The sequence below is a fragment of the Eutrigla gurnardus genome (genome assembly GCF_963514095.1).
Source record: "Eutrigla gurnardus genome assembly, chromosome: 8".
Taxonomy (NCBI): Eukaryota; Metazoa; Chordata; class Actinopteri; order Perciformes; family Triglidae; genus Eutrigla; species Eutrigla gurnardus.
The window spans coordinates 14,515,921-14,533,771 of record NC_139922.1 but is presented as its reverse complement, the minus strand read 5'-3'; the positions used below and the strand labels follow the sequence as shown (position 1 = coordinate 14,533,771).

Sequence of the window (17,851 nt, the reverse complement as noted above, 5' to 3'; positions counted from 1 at the left end):
CTAAAACAAGAGAAGCTGTGAAACAGTGGACGTGCTGGGTGATAGGCTGTGCATACTGATGGAGAGTCGTACCGTCCAGACTTTGTTGGAGGAGGTAATGAGGCCTGACGTGCTCTCCTTGAGGGCTGCCAGCTTCTTCTTCAAGGCCTCCTCTCTCCACAGAGCCTCCTGGCAGAAAACACACAACACAAGAGACAAAAACATACAGACTGAGCGTGACTAAAGTCAATCAGCATCTTCTGTTCTGTATCATCTCACTGTGAGAAATATAATATTTTTCTATTTTGTCTCGAGCATTAAATGGCAGGCGATTTACTTCACGGTGCTTACAGTCGCTTCACATACACAAAGCAAAACTCATTAAAACATACAGTAGCCACAAGTGGTGATTATGGGATGATATTAAATGTAGTGCGACAGAAGCACAAGAAGAGAAAAGTCTGACTGAAGGTTGCGAACATGAGCCAACAGCCACAGGTCATAGCAGAACAAGTAAAGCTGTCACAGTAAAATCCTTGAGTGTGTTTGACTCAGAAAAAGAGTTTCATAATTATGATTTTAACTTTTCATTCATCAGAGGAAGAATGGTTTGGATGTGTGTGGTTTACCTGCAAGTAGTCACTCAACTTCAGAAGATCCTGTTATGTAAGAGATAAGAGACTGATGAAAAAACAGCCTCATGTTTTATTACATTTTTCAAATATGCCACATGATTCAGAACTGCAGTGAATGAAGCGACTTACAGACTCTTTGAGCGTGACATAACCAGACCTGCAAATAAGAAAATACCTCATTGTAGAAAAAGAAAACACCGATCACAGCTGTCTCTGATATCAAATTACAGATTTAAATTGACTCACTCTGTCTGCACAGACGTCTCTTGCAATATCTTTGCTTGGAGAATATGTTCATTTTTCTTGATGTTTATTTTTTGAGCTTTGAAGGAGAGAGAAAACAAGAAAAAATAGACCCAGCATTATTAGTGCAGAATATAAGATAATTTCACAGTTTCTGGGCAGAATGCTTGTTATGTTAGGCAAGACGTTTACCGTTAATACTGTTCTCTCTTTTATCTGTGCTCTTCGTCCTGTGCTGGTTTGATTCCTTCGTCACCGTGGTGGAGGTAGATGCTTGCTTCCTTGCATGACCTTTCTCTTGCCTCATCTGTGTTACCTGATCGGACCATAACGACGCCTGAGGAAACGAGGGGAGAGAAGATGATGTATGTGAAACATGAATCTGGTGAAACAAACACGACAACTAACATCAAAGGTATATTTACCCAGTTGCTGGTGCTTGGGCCATCGGTTAAAATCACCATTGGATTCCTCCCGTTAGTGGTGGGAGTGTTTTGGACATTTGTCTCTGACTTGCTGATGGAACTTTGTTGTTTCATTTTAGACGTATTTGGTGAAGGTTTTCTCCTTGAAGAACGGTTTGTAGTATTCAAACTACAAGGCTCTGGGCTCACTGATCTCCTCCTCAGGAATTCAAGATGTCTCTTTTCCTTCAGCTGATTCTTGATCAGTCTTGTGTTAAGCTCTCTGTTGGGGCTGCGACATGAAGTCACGTTGTTGCGTCCCCGCAGGTGTTCGCGTTTCTCTGCTCGGATGTCCACTATTCGGTCAAAGTGTTTCACTGGGGAAAGCTGTATTACACTGACAGCCAGGGCATCCATGGCAGCTCCTCTGGCTGTTACAGGGCCTCGACCCTGAAAACAATGTATAAGTACTTATAATGATGAACTATTCAGCATGTAAACTTTAGTTTAACTATTTACTGATATTTCTGTGTTATAGGTAGCAAAAATGTTCATTTTAAAGTGAGTTTGACGGTGCATTATGAAGATAAACTGTAGGCTTTTTCCATAAACATAGAAAACACTTAAACTTCAATGGTAAAAATCTACATTTCTCCAGCGCCTTTCCTGATATTTTAATTTTGAGAGATTGTTTTTCCTGGTAAAACAAAGAAAAATATCGGTGGTTGGGGCTCCACAAGTATGTGAGCCGTATGTACAACATTTACATGCAAAAATGTACAAGATAACGCAAAGACAAAAATGTTACTAAGCAGAAAACCTCGATAGATCTTACCTACAATGCCATCTCATTCCGTGGAGAAGAGCCTTCATTGAGAAGTCATCCATTTTCTCACTCTTCTGAAATAGTGTCCGGGGGTTTTTTTTTGTCTGTGTTTCACATGTAGCTGTTTCTGTCGAGCATAATTTTAACAGGAAGTGAAGAGAACCACAGCGTCATATGTTCCTCTATCTCAGCAGCCACTTGCATCGAGCTGATGCCATACACGGGTGGGCCTCAAGATTACACACAGACCCAGACAATTCCCCCTGCATGCAGCCTGGGATAAAACTCAGTGCAAGGAGGAGAGAGTTCTGCGGTTTTAGTGTGGTTGCCTCATGGAAATTTACTTTTTTCATAACAGCGGTCTAATTTTTCATCAAAATGGGTTAAGAAGCTGCAAATGACATTCGCTTCAACATTTACCAGTGATGTGTGTGCCTGTGAATGTGTTTTTTTAAATTAAACTGACTGACTTATTGAGTATTTAGTTGAGTATTTTTTACTTAATTCGTGAGTATTTTCGAGATTAAATAACCCAAAACTCCGGATCATGCATAAACTCAAATTCTACCCCATTAATATGAATTATCCAAATTCAACGTCAGGGCAGACTCTTTGCGTATATCGACATCTCGTGGTAGATTCCTGTAATGACAAAAAAAAAAAAGGAGCTCTACTGTACTCTCGCGATGCTTCGGGAGGATATCTCGTGTTTCCGCCATCCTTGTGGCTCTTTGCAGAAGGGCACGAAGAAGCCGAAACAAGGGTGCCCGGTGTAGCAAGAACTCGGCACTTCATCCTTCAAACATGCTGTCCAGGGTCGTTATTCTGTCAGGTATGCAATACTCTTTATTTAATTTAATATTTCAAAACTCTGTAAGCTCTGACGTAACCAAACTGTCAGGTAGGAGAAACGTTTAAAGTGAACGTGAAGCTGAAGGGTAAAGTGAAGGCCGCACATTGAATGAGAGACGTGCTAATGCTAGCTTTAAGTGGCTTAGGTAACTACAAGCAAGACATAAGATCAAAAACTAGAGCTAGATTGTTGCGTATATCCCGTGGAGGGATATTGATAATACCGTTGGCTGTGTTGCGTTTCCAGTATAGCAGACATCACTACCCGTTAGGTGACCGCAGCTAGATAGCTACTTTAGCTAGCGTTAGCCCTGCACGCCTGTAAATGTCACCTCTTTGACAGCTTAGTGTTGCAACTCTACTGTCTTCACAATGCAAATCCAACAAAAGCCCATCTCTTATTTTAATGCTTTCACAGGTTGTTAATTTGAAGCCAGCCTAGTGGCTACCATGCATTTATATCGGTGGATAATGTGCTGCCATCGGGCCTCCATCCTGTATCGGGGCATCTGTTGACTTCTGTCATTGTACAGTGAACTTGGTTATTAGTTGCACTTTGTTAACACACCAGTCCTGCAATGAATTTAACCCCAGAGGACGTTATAATGAGTCAGCTTTCCTACAGCGGCTTTATAAACGTTTGGACCAATCAAGAAAACAACCAAACATATTTAAAACAGAATGAAAACAAGCGTTATTCAACTTGTGTCATTGTCTCTCTGTTTGCAGGCGGTGCCCTGAAAAGCAGCAGCCCCCTCGGAGCTGGGTATGTGTCTTTATTTGCTGTATTTGTTACTATATCACGTTGATCTGTTTTTAGCAACAAGAAATCTAATGTATGTTGTCTCCCGCAGTCTGGTCCAGGCGTCTCGCTCCCTGCACACATCGTCCCAGAGTCTGGCCCCGGTGCCCCCTCTGCCAGAGAAGGGAGGCAAAGTCCGCCATGGAATCATCCCAGATGAGATTTTCCAGCTCCTGTACCCCAAAACTGGAGTCACAGGTCAGTAGCCAGAAGCAAGACTCCACTTTCAGTTATGTCATTTCTATAAGAAAAAAAGACATCCTATGTGAAACACTGACAATTGGAATACCACTATAACCTTTCCCTTGCATACAATAATTACATAGTTTATTAATGTGACATCATACCTGCAATATAATGTAAACGCAAAACATTTTCAACAAGTCATTGCATGTGATTAAATAACAGACCTCAAGTTGACCATGATCTATAAAAACATACATGAAGGGATAATGTGCACACTTGACCCATGCATAGGTGACACTTGTGGTTAGCTTCAATCATGCTTTGTATGTCCTCTTTAAAATAAGCATTAAAAAAATAAGCCGCATGAACATAACTTCGCTGACAATTGAAAAAATGATCTACATCTTCTTTTTCTCACAAGGACCCTACATGCTGGGCACTGGCCTCCTCCTTTACATGCTTTCCAAGGAAATCTACGTTATCAACCATGAGACCTTTGCTGCCGCTTCCATCGGTGGCGTCATCATCTATGGTATCAAGAAATTTGGTCCAAGTGTTGCAGCTGTTGCTGACAAACTGAATGAGGTAGGCCTACAACCATACGGATTTGTGCTTTTTTTTCAGGATAATACTTTTAAGATTTCAGCTTGTGCATGTTTATTTTTGTACAAAGATAACTGATAACCTATGTGATCCTGTTGTTTGTATGCTTGCAGGACAAAGTGGCCAAGGCTCAGGAAGTGAAGGACGTTGCCATGACCAGCCTGGCTCAGGCTATTGAGGATGAGAATAAGGAGCAGTGGAGAGTAGAGGGAAAGTCAATGCTCTTTGACGCTAAAAGGGTAAGCAGCATCGACCTGTCCATTTTTATTTTTCAATGTCTTCACTGTTCAAACTGTACCGCTTCATATTTACACAACAATCCATATTGACTGATGGAAGCTGCCTCAACTATTTATGTTTATTGACCTCTGCTGGTAGCAAGAAGAAATTGCAATAACGTCACACAGACTAGCAATGTAAGCCTGCAATGGTTATTAATGTGTGGAAATGTAATACAATAAGAAAAATAGATAATTAATCTACAAATTTAAAAATAATAATAATTATCGTTGACACTAATCTTTGTAACACATCAGCTAGCTGTCTCACTGAACTGCAGTAATTAATTTACATTTCGTTAGTCCGTTTAAAAATATCCAGGTTATAACTGAGTGATATTTCACATGTAGCATATTGATGTTTTTCTTCTTTCCTTCAGTAATGGCTATTTCAAAGGCACAGTTATCCTCAAAATCAAAATGCATATTTCTCCCTTTACTTGTGTTGATGTGAGTTGCCTAGTTTTGGAGATGTCACCTTAGAGTTGACTGCCCTCATGAATATAATTAGTATGAAAATATCATATCACGATTATTGGCCAAAATAATAGTGATTCACAATATTATCCCGATAATCATCAAATGTGCTTAAAACTCTTAAAAATCCATTTGAAAAACAGCAATGTCTCTTTTCTGAAGTCATGACCCGGTTCATCACGATAATTCACAGACCACAACACGAGAGATGAGAGATGACAAAAATCGGACTTCAAGGTTTTTTGTTTTTATAGAAATTGCTACAAAATGTGCAATAATCAAATGCATTACAGCATTAGCCCATACAAAAAATGTAAACAAATGAATGAATAAAAAGACTGTAGCCTCAAACTCCTCCAATGTGTCTCATTGCCAGGGATGGTGCTGAAACGACACACACCCCTCTACACACAACCAACCGCACTATCCATATGATAATTACTCATAATGAATTTGGATGACTAGTGAATAACGTGAGATAACTTTTTTTAGTCTAAATTATATAAAACTGATACATTCAAATACTGATTTGGACGTTCAAAGCAAACATTTTAGCAACTCAAGAAAAGACTGTCGTGTTTCTACAATATGGTTAAAAGGTCTGCATGGACTCCTCTTTTCTCCCCAGAACAACGTGGCCATGCTGTTGGAGACCAACTACAGAGAGAGACTACACATGGCGACCAATGAGGTGAAGAGGCGCTTGGACTACCAGGTGGCGCTGCAGGACCTCCACGCCCGGATGGAGCAGGAGCACATGGTCAACTGGGTGGAGAAGAGCGTCGTCGGCAGCATCACTCCTCAGCAGGTTAGTCATTTTGTATCAAACTGTCTGAAGCCTGCAGCTGGGTGATGAGTCTCCGTGAGGATGTTAACGTATGAGAAGAGACTGATTTACTGTTGCGCTAGGCTTTATGTCGATAAACAATTTAGATCAGTGCCACGTTGTTTTCATGATTCAACATCTCATTGTCAGGACTTTTAGGAATGACTAAGCGTACGACATACTCGGTCAGTATGTACTGCCTACTAAATTAATGAAGTAATCCATTCCCAGCAGACTGCTCACACAGAAGTTAACTCTAGATGTATGTCTATGAGCACAGTGTTACTAGTCCTAGCTACCACCAAATGAAAATGATTTATCACACATTTGGGCTCCCCTGTAGAGAGGTCCCATGAGGGGATCCTTAGCATTATTTTAAGGGTAATTAAAATGATTAAATATTTTAGTGTTAAATGTGTTTTGAACAGTATATTTCATAATATGTGAGATTTTTAACTGTCCCTTCACCTCACTCACCAATACTTTAAATTATGTTATCCAACGAGTTAATTATTAAAAATAATTAACAGTTTGAGCTGCAGTCTGCCATTCTACAGTCTGAAGAGCCACAATGCATTTTGGGGCAGTTGAGTATGTTCAGTTATCTCATGTCGCATACTCAAAATGTGTTGCTAATCTAGTAAACAATATAGTATCAGTGCACATACTGTGGAGCTGGAATGCACTACTTACTGAATTTTCATCATACTTGGTGTGAATAGTATTTTAGCATGCAATTTCAAACTGAGCCACTCTAAAAGAAACACTGAACGGACTTGAAAACACTTTCTAGCCTCGAACCATTCAGGCTACAAACAACCCATAATGCACCACACTCACTGCTCTCTGTAATAGGTGTAATTAAGAACAACATAAAAAAAACGACTACCGGTTCTTAAACATTTACCAAACCCTATTCATTGTTTCATTACTGATTTACTCTCCATATTATAAAAAAGCTAGGTTTTCTAACTGACCTGTGATGCTTTTTGTTCTTACTGTGTGTGTACTTTTTTTATTTTCAGGAGAAAGAGAGCATTGCCAAGTGCATCACCGACCTGAAGGCTCTGGCAAGGGCCACTCAAGCAAGAGCTACAGCTTAAACTGTCAAGTCTTCAGAGAAGACTTCTTTGATCCCCAACTCATGGCCCCAAGACGACACTTTTCTTTACAGAATAAACTATTTCCTCTTCAAAGATTGTCTCTGTCGATATGTTATGGGTGTGTACAGTATTCAGTCAGCTGATGGTAAAATAAATGGTTCTCTTATTCAACCTAACAGTCTAGTTTGTTTTTTTCTTTCTTTCAGCGTTTACGTATTTTGCCAGTGATGTCAGTGATGTGGAACGTTCTTACCGTCACCATTTTATAGCTGCAATAGATTATGCTACAGCTAGATAATTGCATAAGGGCGTTTTTCTGAAGCTCTGAAGACCTTTGATCACTTCGAAGGAGATACCGTGAATAATTTCTAAACCTTTGGACTCATAACGAGCCACATATACGCTGCCTTTCACCACACGACAAATACTTCTCCTCAAGTAGGGCCGAGCCTCTAGATCCGTCACACTTGACAGATCATTGCACTTTGATCCTGGCGAATTCAAGCAGGAAGTGAAGGAAGGATTTCTCGTCAGTCTGCGAGGAGCAGATTCTTTCTGCTTGGTAGAAAAATCTGTTTAAAAGAAGGGAAAGATGACACTGGAGCAGAGCTGACACTGATGGGTAATCCATAAATTATGCAAAGGTTGTAATGAAGGGAGGTTGAATAAATCTTGACTGACGGTGGCGTTACGTCTTTGTTTAGAAATGGAAATGCTCTTGAAGAAAGTGTGTTTGTGAGGAAGCTCATCTTTCAGCCAACGTGCGATCCAGCAGGTATGTGTTAGTTTGAATTCGTTTTTAGAGTTTGTATCTTTGCTTCAAATACTCTTAATTGTTCTGCTTTGTGTACAGCCATGAAGGGAAGTCTTCAAGTATAATTACAGCATCTTTGTTCATTTTAACCATGAATGTATAACTATGTATAACTGTAAATATCCCTCTGCTTCTGTTTGCATTTAATTTTCAAAGATATGTAACAGTTGCTGAATAGCAGCACCTGTAGCCATTAGAAGCTAATGGTAAACTGTGTAATCAAAATCAGCCACACTAATGGCTCCAGCTCGTGCCAGACCAACTGGGACTGAAGCAGTAAAACCTGCTTAGTGTGCAGAACTGAGAAATGGTGCATTTTATTGCTTGTGATCCAACTTTTAACCTTCTATTTTGTCCATCAAAGGTTATATATAGTGTCTAAGCTGTCAAATTCTATTACCGTCTCATCCGAGTGGGTCTATGCAGCCATCTGTCCTGCTTTCACGTAAAACCGGTGTAGTTTTGGCAACTTGTACTGTGTCACATTAGCAGCATGAGATCTTTTCTTTCAGGTTGGATTGGCTTCAACAGTTTTCAGCCAAGCTCAAGATTTAGCTCTTCCAAAAAAAAAAGAACAAGCGTGAAAATGTTTGGAAACAGTGGACCTTTCTCATATTCCCCGAGGTTAGTAAGTTTGATATCACTTTCAGGTTCCCCAGAAGCTGGAATTAAATTGGTTAATCCTTTGAGCACTAATTAGATCCCTTACACACCCTTTCATGATAAAACACTCCCGAGCAGCTGGTGGTTTATCTTCCAATCGCTGTGCTTTTATTAGGGGTTTCTCACCGGAGGACCTCCCTCAGCCGAGAAGAGCTTTCCAACATGATGACCTCAGAGGTGCTCCACTGCAGAGAAACAACATGTCCAGACCCAGTGGGAAATCAATATACAGTACGCTCACACATAAACTCCTCTAATTTATTGTTTTATGACGGGAAAAACATCTTTTAAATACATTCTTTACATCAGTGCAGAGAAAGGAGTACTCTGAGGCGCTCCACAAACATCCCGACAACTTTAACATCAGAGTGGAGGTAAATGGGTGTTAAATCTGCATCAGCAGGGAGACATACTTTATCTGTCTTCAACCCTGACGTCTCCTCATTGACTCCACAGCACCTGTTCACCTGTGAGCTGGACGGCCAAGAGGTGAAGACGCTGGACAACTGCTTGGCCAAGCTCAAGAGGCTGGATGCCAAAGGTCGTCTGTGGCCTCAGGAGATGATCATGGAGGTTCAGGGTGGATATCTGCTGCTCAGTGACATCGAGACCAAGGTTGGTCCAGAGAGGCGTCTCACTCCCTTCGTGTTGTGTTCAGTGTGTAGAAGGATGAAAGTGTAACAAAAATATGTTAAAGGAATCTAATGAGGTTAGTAAGTGCTGCAGAAAGTTAGCATTTAATTTATTTTTGTGCAAGTTAATACAACATAGGCAGGGTTAGAAGGCGAATGTCCTGGACTTATTTCCATCAGTGTCCCCTGGGGTCTTCCTCCAGTCCGATGAGTCAAAATGGAAGAAGCCGTTCAGTGTTTCACTATTAGATTTATTAGAATAAAAACCCAAAGAACTAGAAAACGGAGCATTTTCTGAGGGTCAAAGCTTCTGCGTGTAAATGCGGTGTTTATCCACAAACCTGACGTTTTGTCCCGTTCACTCTGATTTCTAAAGTCGGAGCTGGAGTCGATGCCTCTGAGCTCCATCCTGCAAACCAAAGCCGTGTTGGACAGCTGTGCCTACAACTCTCTGCTGACTGTTACCGTGCAGGAACGCAACAAGCGCGTCCCCCAGGTCTTCATCTTCCAGTGTGAGGAGACTGGGGTGAGTCACGCCTCACGAGAACCCTCAGAGACATCCTTCACCCCCTCGAAAGCCTCCACAGAAGGGCGTGATAGTCATGTTGAGTGGTGCAGTCTCTGAGATCAGTCTCACAATTTCATGACAATTGTTGTTTTTGCTGATATCTTTAGTTATCCTTGTAAAAATCAGTCTTTGCTGCTCTTAAGTAGGCATTGGATGATCATTAGAATAATCATAATTATTATGATTATTCTGGCCAAAATAACTGGATTCACAATATCATGAAAATACATTTAAAACTCTTAAAATGGGACTAAAACACCCTGGAATCAATTTACATAACATACAAACACATTCATTATTATTATTATTATTATTATTATTATTATTATTATTATTATTAGGTTTGATATAAAGCAGGTCTGTTTTGTCAGGCGAATCTCGTCAAGACTGATCTGGATAAGGCAGTCCGAAAAGGAGGCAATGTAGTGGAACCACGCAGAGAGCAGTCTGACATCAGGTACAATGTCACAGGAATACATAAAATCACATTAATGAAAAATAACGCATTAACAGATGTCACGTATCGCTGTTCTCAGGAGTAATCTTGAGAATATCATCGGGCAACATGTTCCAGGAAGTTTCCGGCAAGTTGTGCCTCGCCCTGTGCAGCAAGAGAGGACCCCGCCCCCACCGGACCACCCGCCCCCCCAATGGAGGAACAGAGAACCAGGTACGGCTTGATCGAATCCACAGAAGAGAATATTTAAAAAATAAATCTGTCACCACGGAAAATAAACTCTGAGTACAGTTTCAAACTCCTCATGGGTTTTGTGCTGATACGATAGGTTTGGTCATAAACTATCCAGTAAGTTTTATTCATACAAACAATTGATCTTGTAGAGAATATGACGCCTCCACCAAGCTACACCCCACAAGAAGCAACGATGCACCATCCTGAACTTCATAAATCCCAGAGTATCCCAGAGGTCGCGGAGCAAACGGACACAGAGAGGAACACAGTCAGTCCTGCCAGTTGGGCTGTTTTACACCAGTAATAAATAATAATTAGTGGATCATATCAGTGTATTGTGCGTCATGCGGGTGCTCCTCTTTCACAGGACATTTTCAACCACGTCCTAAACGACTTGGAGGTCTTCATGGGCAAAGTGTCTGCTGCAGGAAACCAAGCTTCTTTACCGCAAGAGGACAAGAGCCAGAAGAAGAAAAACATGTTCAAGAAGAAGAAATCGAAGAAAACTGGTAATATCTGGGTTTTTTTCTTCCAGGCGCACACCTACTTAAGTGATTACTGAAGACGTGGCCTCCTATAGGTGCTGATAGCACAGAGGTTTGTGTCTGATAAGTGTTTTTGCCCTTCCCTGCAGCAGCTGCTGCCAGTCTGCCAGCCTCGGAGGAATACGTCTCCTGTCTTCAGAAAATCAAATATGGATTCAATCTGCTGGTAAGTAATTCATCAAATCCTTAACAGACAGATTATCAACTGATCAGTGGTTTTTTGAACGCTCTTGTGTGAATGGTCCATTGTGTGGACTGGAATGTGTGCAACAGAGCGGTGGAGTGTGACTGAAGAGCTCTTTGTATTACAGGGCCGGCTGGACGGGACCCTGACCAGCCCCACCGCTCCGGACTTTGTCCACATCTTCTTCACTAGTTTACGTGTGGTGAGCTTTTGCATGAAGTGTATTCATATTAATCTTCACCTCGACAGGTTGATACTGACTTCCTTCATCCCCCCCCCATAGATTCTGCCCCAGTACCCTGCAGACCTGCCTCCCTCTGTGCTCTCACCCCTGCTGACGGAGGCGGCCCTGCGGCTGCTCAGTCAGGTCGTGGACCAGGAGGAAGACTTCCTGTGGAGGTCCCTGGGAGACTGCTGGAACCTCCCCAGGTAAGCCCACCTTTACAGCCCACACAGACTTTCACCAGTCTTCTCATTGAGCTCGTTACCTTGTTGTGTCACCTGCTCTGACACACCCTAACGTTGGGCGTAGTGCCTGTTACTTTATGTAGGTCAAAGGTAATGCTGCATTCACTTTCTAAAATACATGATTAACAGGACTGTTTTTAAACTATAGCTAATTTCTTTCAAAGTTCAAATTTCACCATGGACAGCAACGGAATAATGAGAAACATATTCAATTAATTTTCTAATACTTTATTGATCAATTATAAATCATTCATGCCCTCAGCCCCAATTCTTCATGAAGGGTGTCTTTTTAGAAAGTGGACCAAAACCCCTATAATTACATGCTGCTTCATGCTGTCTACATTGTCATGTTTGAATGATCTCAAATCCATCATTCATAGAGGTCTGAAAAAGCTCATTAAAAGCAAAGTTTCATGAAGTCAAGTTAAGAAGTCACTTCAGCATTATACTTTGTTTATTTGTTTTTTAACTTGACTATTTCCTTCACCTCGTAGATCTCGATGGCCGGACGATGATATCCCACTTTACATCCCCGAGTTCTACGATGGCTGGCTGCCCCCCGCCCCCTCCAGCATACCCGCCCCACTCAGCACACCCGCCCCCTCCAGCACACCTTTCCCGTCCAGCACACCCGCCCCGCTCCCTTATCACAACGGTCCCCTGCCCAGGAACAACGTCCAGCATCTCCCGCCCGGCCCCCGGGAGCCACCTCTGTACATGCGGGTCATTTACGACTTCATGGCCAGGAACAACCGAGAGCTGAGCATTATGAAGGGTGAAGTTGTTCTGGTGGGTTTAATTATATGCTGCAATAAACCTTAAACAAGTCCTAGTTATATCATACTGAACAAACTTGCAGCTCACAGTAAAAAGAAAAATATTTTTGGGGTTTTCCTGGACAGGAAAGAGATTTGTTATATTCCAAGAAGTATCTATCCAGGCTTGGAATCAATTTAAAACTTCACACATTGTTTTTCTATACTACTTTGGATACAGCTTTGTTTTATTTTTAAACATTTTTGTGAAGCTGTTTGTTATTTGGACTTTTTACAGGTGGTTCAGAAATCCAAGCAGTGGTGGCTCGTTCGTAATGGCAGCAACGAAGAAGGCAACGTTCCTCAGAATGTTCTGGAGCCAATGAGGAACGCCATGGAAGATCTGCCGGTGAGCTTAATACTCCGCTGAGGAACCACTGAACAATATTCAATAGGTGCCTTTATTCTCTTCGCTCTCCCTTTTATCAGCAGGACCCTCGCAGCTCTGTGACCCTGGACATGACCTCCCCTCCTGCAGAAGTCAAAGCCTGGCTGGAGAACAGAGGTTTCTCCAGAATGTAAGTGAAACAATGTACAGAGGGGAGCTTAAAGATATGTGTTCTGTAAAGTAGACTTTACACCTTTTCCTGTACAGCACTGTGACCAGCCTCGGGGTGCTGACTGGGAAGCTGCTCCTGGGGCTGACCAAGGATGAAATCAGGACCGTGTGTCCAGAGGAAGGAGGCAAGGTCTTCTTCCAGCTCCAGGCCGTGAAATCAGCCATCGCAGTGAGTAATGCGCCGCGTGACGTGCATGCTCTTACATCAGCACGTCAAGTAACGTTTCATCCTGTTCCCCACAGCTCGCCAGCGAACCATCAGGCCCGTACAACGGCCGCTACTAACGACCGGCTGCTTCGCTTGGTTTCCATCCACAGATCAACGTCTGGAGTTATTCTCATTCAACCTTTAGTCATTAAGTATTTGCTTTCAGCATTTCTGTTATTTAAGGGAAAGCACTTTTACAGATTGTATAATTTATCACTAGCAGCAATAATTGAGTCACTAAATTCCTTTTACTGCACATTTTAAAATTACAATGTATTTCCAGTTATTTCTAGTAAATGTTAAGTTTTCCTTACTGATTTACCCAGAATGTGTATGTAGACATTTGTTCAACCACGTTCTTGTCAATATCCGATGCAGTTAGCAAAGCTACATACTGTAAATAATTAAAGGGTAATTTCCATATTTTTCCATATTTTGTGTCTATGTGACTAATGGGGACAAGTTGAAAATACAGAGTTACCCTTTAACTTATACCCTATATTGTATTCTTTTAATTGATGCTTAGATGTTATGTATTGAACAGCAATTGAATCCCAAACGGAATGAAATAAAGTCAGTACAATATTCAATTTCTTTAATTTGTCAAAAAAAACATTCAAATGTAAAACGTGAATTAAGTGCTTCAACTCAAATTAAAGATTCTAAAAAATATCAATACAAACTTGATTTCTTTTTACTCCATTTTGTTTTAACTGAACGGGTTTAGAACTGGATGATCATTTTTCAGAAAGTAGTATGTGACAACCAGCTAGTAAATGGCTTATAAAAAACAATCTTTCCTTAAGTCCTGAACTTACGAGTAACTGAGTCCGTTGCACTTGTGAACTTTGCTTTTGTCGTTATTTCTGTACGGGATCGTTGTCCTTTACGCTTTCTTGTATCCCCACTTGGCCATCTTGTTGTTGACAGGAGTCTTCATGAATCGCTCCGACTTCATGTAGGCATCGATCTTCTCCAGAGCCTATGATGGTGATATCATATCATTAAAAATGAAAATGGATAACTCCACACATACACCGTTTACCCAACCACATCCAAGTTAGAGCATCACAGCAAATTTGAGTGCTCTCACCTCAAAACGGTCTAAAAGATCTTTGAGGGTCTTGAAGTCATCCAGGCACGTGGGATGGAACATCCTGTGTTGATCCAACAGCTCGTACATGATGAAGTCTACGAAAGTGATCTGAAGTACAGAGAGGTTTCGACATGTTGAAGGCTCAAACACACACCGTGTAGTGGGACTAATACATGGTTTTCTATGAACATTAAAGGTCATCATTATTAGCAAACCCTTCCACATTAACACACATCAGCCAATTCACCTCATTATCATATATCATTATGATTTCAAGCAGAAAAGCTCTAATTTACTACTCTACTCACCAAATGACACGTTTGTAAGCATTTAGCAGCTCAAGTTGTATGAAAAACAAGTGTGAAGCAATAATATGTCAAATGCATGTGATTTTGGATCTATTGGAGAATTGCAGCTTAAAAAAAGTCTATTCCACTGCCTAAGATTTGAGTAAGGGCTGACGGACGCACCTTGTCACCGGCAAACCACTTCCTGTCTCCCAGGAAAGTTGAGAAGTCCTTCAGTACGTCGGGCAGCGCCTTGAGGTACCCTGGCTTCATCTTGTCCTGATTTCAGAGAGGTTGACATTAGTGAAGACTTAATGCTAAGTGACACATTCAGTGTTATTAAAATGTCAACGTGGTACTCACAAAGTCAGTGTAGCACAACCTCACAAAGCCGTTCCTGAAGTCCATGGACTGGTTCTCCATGACGTCCACACGCACCTTCTCGTCCTCCGTCTCTCCACCTGTGGTCGTGTCAGATTCAGCGAGAAAACTTGGGGAATAAAGACCGAGATGCCACGCCTGAAACATGCGTATTACTGTCGAACAAACACACAATACTTACACATGTTGTGCTTACGAGCAATGTATCTCATGATAGCGTTGCTCTGCACGATCTTCCGGTCTCCATCCTCCAAGTAGGGCAGCTGTGGCGAGAAGGACGGCGTCATTAGTTGACCCTTTAAACTCGGTCTTTCTTCGTTTTAATATTCACAAGTGGAACTCACGTTGGGGAAGTCCATTCCAAGCGTGTGTTTTTCATCGAACCAGCAGCTCTTGTCAAAGTTGGGAGCTGTGAGAGAGAGAGATGAGGGACGATGAAGCAGTTGTATCGCATGGACACTTCGAGGTGTTGGTTAGTTGGACCGGTGAGTTACCTTCACCGCAGACGTAGAACTTGTCCTCGTACTTGGTGCCGGTGTACTCCAGCAGCAGGCGGGCGGGCTGGGCAAGCTGCATTATACAACCATTATACAACCACAGTGTTAATTGGTGTGTTTATGCCAACAGTCACATGGACTATCAGTCTGACTATCAGATTTGCTGTTACTCAGGTAACAGCAAATCTTACATCCGCCATCCCCCCCCCAATTCGTCCCGAGAACAAAGAACTTGAACGTTACATTCTGGTAATTGGGTGAGGTGGGGGAGTAGGATGTTCCGACTCGCTCTTGAAGGCATCGTTAGCTATTCAGATTTAACGAACGAGGCTGCTGCTTCACACATAACGTGAGTGTAACAGTTCGAGCACGAGGACACACGGGGTCGCCCCTGGTTACAGACGGTTACATAACGTTTAACTGCGCGAGGCTCCGCTTCTTATAAAAAATCAGGGAACAACGTCAGCGTCAGCGGTAACTTAGACACAAGTAGCTTAAAACGCGGTGTTTTTGACCCACTTCGGCTGCAAAGAACCGGCGTGTCTTTACAAACAAAGACAGACAGCCGAACTCACCCCACGGATATCCCAGTAAGCCAGTTTCATTGTCATTGTCAGGCAGTCGGAGTTAGCAGCTGCTGTGGTCGGAGAGGAGTCGGTGAACTGGTTTAATGGTTTTCTTTCTGCTGTGGCGGTGGGAGGGGCGGGCCGGAGAGGGGGCGGGGCCAACCGGGCGGTCACACGGTTCATTATTTGATCAGTCATTGGGTTGCACGCCTTGGTAGTCACATTGTTTTTGCAACAGGAGCAAAGTGTTTCTTTAGAAAGGTGTTTGAAACTCACCTGAGCCTTTCTTCCTTCAGTGACCTAACACAGGAGGACACCTGAGACAGGGGGAAGCAGCTGAGTACAGTTTTTTTGGTGTTTAATTCGGTGTGTTTCCCCTTTTTTTAAATACATTATTTTAATTATGACATTTTAGAGCCATGAAATATTTCTTGTAGCCCATGGTATTAAATTAAAGAATTGTTAAGCCTCAGTTACGTCTCCGGGTTCTCCGGCGTCCTCCAAATCCAAAGACATGCCACAGTATAGTATGTGATACAAAACTCATGATATAGTTCATAATAAAGTCATAGTATATTGTATTGTCTGTCATGAAAGCCGTGGTATAGAATAACGTGATCATATCGTAACAAATAGTAGGCAATAAAAATGTTACAAAATATCATAGTTGATGTCATGTCAATAAAAATGATAGTATGTCATAAAAAGTGTCATAAATTCACAGTATATAATTCCACAAAAAAGAAAAGACTCATGATATAGTATGTCATAGTAAAAAAGTCATAGCATAGGATGCAATAAAGGGTATATTATGTCATAAAAAAACGTCACTCCGATGTAAACATTTATTTTTCCTCGACACAAATGCAATTAAATAATGTTTCACAAACATACAAACACATAATTCTCTGGAAGGGACACGCAGTGCTTCTGAACAGCAATAAGTAGCCGCAAAGATAACATCAGGACCCAAACTGAAGGCAGGAGTTTGAAAAGGGTTTTCAAGGTACTTTCAGCTCTCTAAAAAATGTCTTTATCTATGGATTTGGCACCAGTTGGACTTGTGCAAGGAGCAGAAACGGAAGCAACAGATCATGCATCATCACTGTACTCTGACTCATAAATGTGTGTGAAGGACAGACCGTATCAGATCACAGTTACTGTTCATACTGAAACAATGTCCCAAAATAAGAGTTAGTAAAACAAGATGTTACAACAGAGAAGCATTACTGCACACCAGAAACACATATTTATGAGCCATGCAACTCTACTGAATAACCATAAAGACCGTAGAAAAACAGAATATGACGCAGAGGAAATACGTTGTTAATAACTTTGCCGGCAGCAGAAACAGGGAAGGTGGAGATGTTTCAGTTACACAGCATGAGGTATTGTCCTGTTGATAGTTACACTAGAAAATGTCAAACACATGACAATGTATTCAGTGTTTCTAGTTTGGCATTATGAATATTGTTAAAAGGTTTTTGCATCATGATAAAGGCTTCATGATTTGGAGCTCAGTTTCAGCTCATCCCACCAACATTGGATAAGCGGTTGATAATTGATGTATGGAGTCCACAGTAGTCCACCTCACCCATTACTCCATTCCTCATTCATTATTTATTCAGTTAGCTATTCATTGATATCTAGTTCTATTCAGACG

General features: G+C 41.6%; 4 protein-coding genes across 7 annotated transcripts in view; 2 read left to right on the top strand and 2 right to left on the bottom strand.

Moving 5' to 3' along the window:
* The window catches only part of traf3ip3 (TRAF3 interacting protein 3), a 5,443-nt gene extending 3,194 nt beyond the window's left edge, over positions 1-2,249 (bottom strand). The window contains exons 1-7 of the mRNA XM_084015286.1: positions 2,097-2,249; positions 1,283-1,711; positions 1,050-1,194; positions 861-936; positions 744-771; positions 609-638; positions 73-168 (exon numbers count right to left, since the gene is read on the bottom strand). Of these exons, the coding sequence (XP_083871412.1) occupies positions 73-168; positions 609-638; positions 744-771; positions 861-936; positions 1,050-1,194; positions 1,283-1,678 (771 nt within the window). The 5' untranslated portion in view covers positions 1,679-1,711; positions 2,097-2,249. The remainder of the gene's footprint in view (positions 1-72; positions 169-608; positions 639-743; positions 772-860; positions 937-1,049; positions 1,195-1,282; positions 1,712-2,096) is intronic.
* Positions 1-7,385, top strand: part of atp5pb (ATP synthase peripheral stalk-membrane subunit b) — a 339,131-nt gene extending 331,746 nt beyond the window's left edge. Inside the window, exons 2-8 of one of the 2 annotated variants that reach the window (XM_084016024.1) lie at positions 2,850-2,919; positions 3,669-3,705; positions 3,794-3,939; positions 4,349-4,512; positions 4,644-4,769; positions 5,914-6,093; positions 7,137-7,385. In XM_084016024.1, the coding sequence (XP_083872150.1) occupies positions 2,892-2,919; positions 3,669-3,705; positions 3,794-3,939; positions 4,349-4,512; positions 4,644-4,769; positions 5,914-6,093; positions 7,137-7,214 (759 nt within the window). In that variant the 5' untranslated portion in view covers positions 2,850-2,891 and the 3' untranslated portion in view covers positions 7,215-7,385. Of the gene's footprint in view, positions 1-2,776; positions 2,920-3,668; positions 3,706-3,793; positions 3,940-4,348; positions 4,513-4,643; positions 4,770-5,913; positions 6,094-7,136 lie in introns of those variants that run through there. The other variant, XM_084016023.1, reaches the window with a different exon arrangement.
* Positions 7,386-7,761: 376 nt separating this feature from the next.
* Positions 7,762-13,800, top strand: eps8l3b (EPS8 signaling adaptor L3b). Of its 3 annotated transcripts, none has more exons than XM_084015128.1 (19): positions 7,762-7,836; positions 7,919-7,989; positions 8,541-8,652; positions 8,807-8,922; positions 9,001-9,065; positions 9,148-9,306; positions 9,700-9,849; positions 10,263-10,348; positions 10,428-10,561; positions 10,732-10,850; positions 10,950-11,091; positions 11,217-11,293; positions 11,439-11,513; positions 11,595-11,740; positions 12,274-12,568; positions 12,833-12,943; positions 13,027-13,112; positions 13,190-13,322; positions 13,397-13,800. In XM_084015128.1, the coding sequence occupies exons 3-19, from the start codon at positions 8,615-8,617 to the stop codon at positions 13,436-13,438; spliced, it is 1,974 nt and encodes a 657-aa protein (XP_083871254.1). In that variant the 5' UTR covers positions 7,762-7,836; positions 7,919-7,989; positions 8,541-8,614; the 3' UTR covers positions 13,439-13,800. The 3 variants fall into 3 exon arrangements, with proteins under 3 accessions (XP_083871254.1, XP_083871253.1, XP_083871255.1); XM_084015127.1 differs by having other exon boundaries at positions 7,764-7,836; positions 13,024-13,112; XM_084015129.1 differs by lacking the exon at positions 8,541-8,652 and having other exon boundaries at positions 7,782-7,836; positions 13,024-13,112.
* A 141-nt stretch (positions 13,801-13,941) lies between these two features.
* On the bottom strand, positions 13,942-16,339 carry LOC311017027 (glutathione S-transferase Mu 4-like). The gene is made up of 8 exons (XM_084015130.1): positions 16,198-16,339; positions 15,620-15,695; positions 15,470-15,534; positions 15,307-15,388; positions 15,108-15,205; positions 14,928-15,023; positions 14,455-14,565; positions 13,942-14,343 (listed from the first exon to the last, which is right to left on the bottom strand). Exons 1-8 carry the CDS (start codon positions 16,231-16,233, stop codon positions 14,248-14,250), a joined length of 660 nt encoding a protein of 219 aa, XP_083871256.1. The 5' UTR covers positions 16,234-16,339; the 3' UTR covers positions 13,942-14,247.
* Positions 16,340-17,851: the final 1,512 nt, after the last annotated feature.

Excerpts from the sequence above, each read along its gene's own strand:
- eps8l3b (XM_084015127.1), top strand. The coding sequence starts at position 8,615 with ATGTTTGGAAACAGTGGACCTTTCTCATATTCCCCGAG. Across the intron at positions 11,294-11,438 it reads AATATGGATTCAATCTGCTG|GGCCGGCTGGACGGGACCCT; the intron begins GTAAGTAATTCA and ends TTTGTATTACAG. Across the intron at positions 13,323-13,396 it reads CCGTGAAATCAGCCATCGCA|CTCGCCAGCGAACCATCAGG; the intron begins GTGAGTAATGCG and ends TGTTCCCCACAG.
- LOC311017027 (XM_084015130.1), bottom strand. The coding sequence starts at position 16,233 with ATGACAATGAAACTGGCTTACTGGGATATCCGTGGG. Across the intron at positions 15,696-16,197 it reads CTTACTGGGATATCCGTGGG|CTTGCCCAGCCCGCCCGCCT; the intron begins GTGAGTTCGGCT and ends TGTATAATGCAG. Across the intron at positions 15,024-15,107 it reads GGTTGTGCTACACTGACTTT|GACAAGATGAAGCCAGGGTA; the intron begins GTGAGTACCACG and ends CTCTGAAATCAG.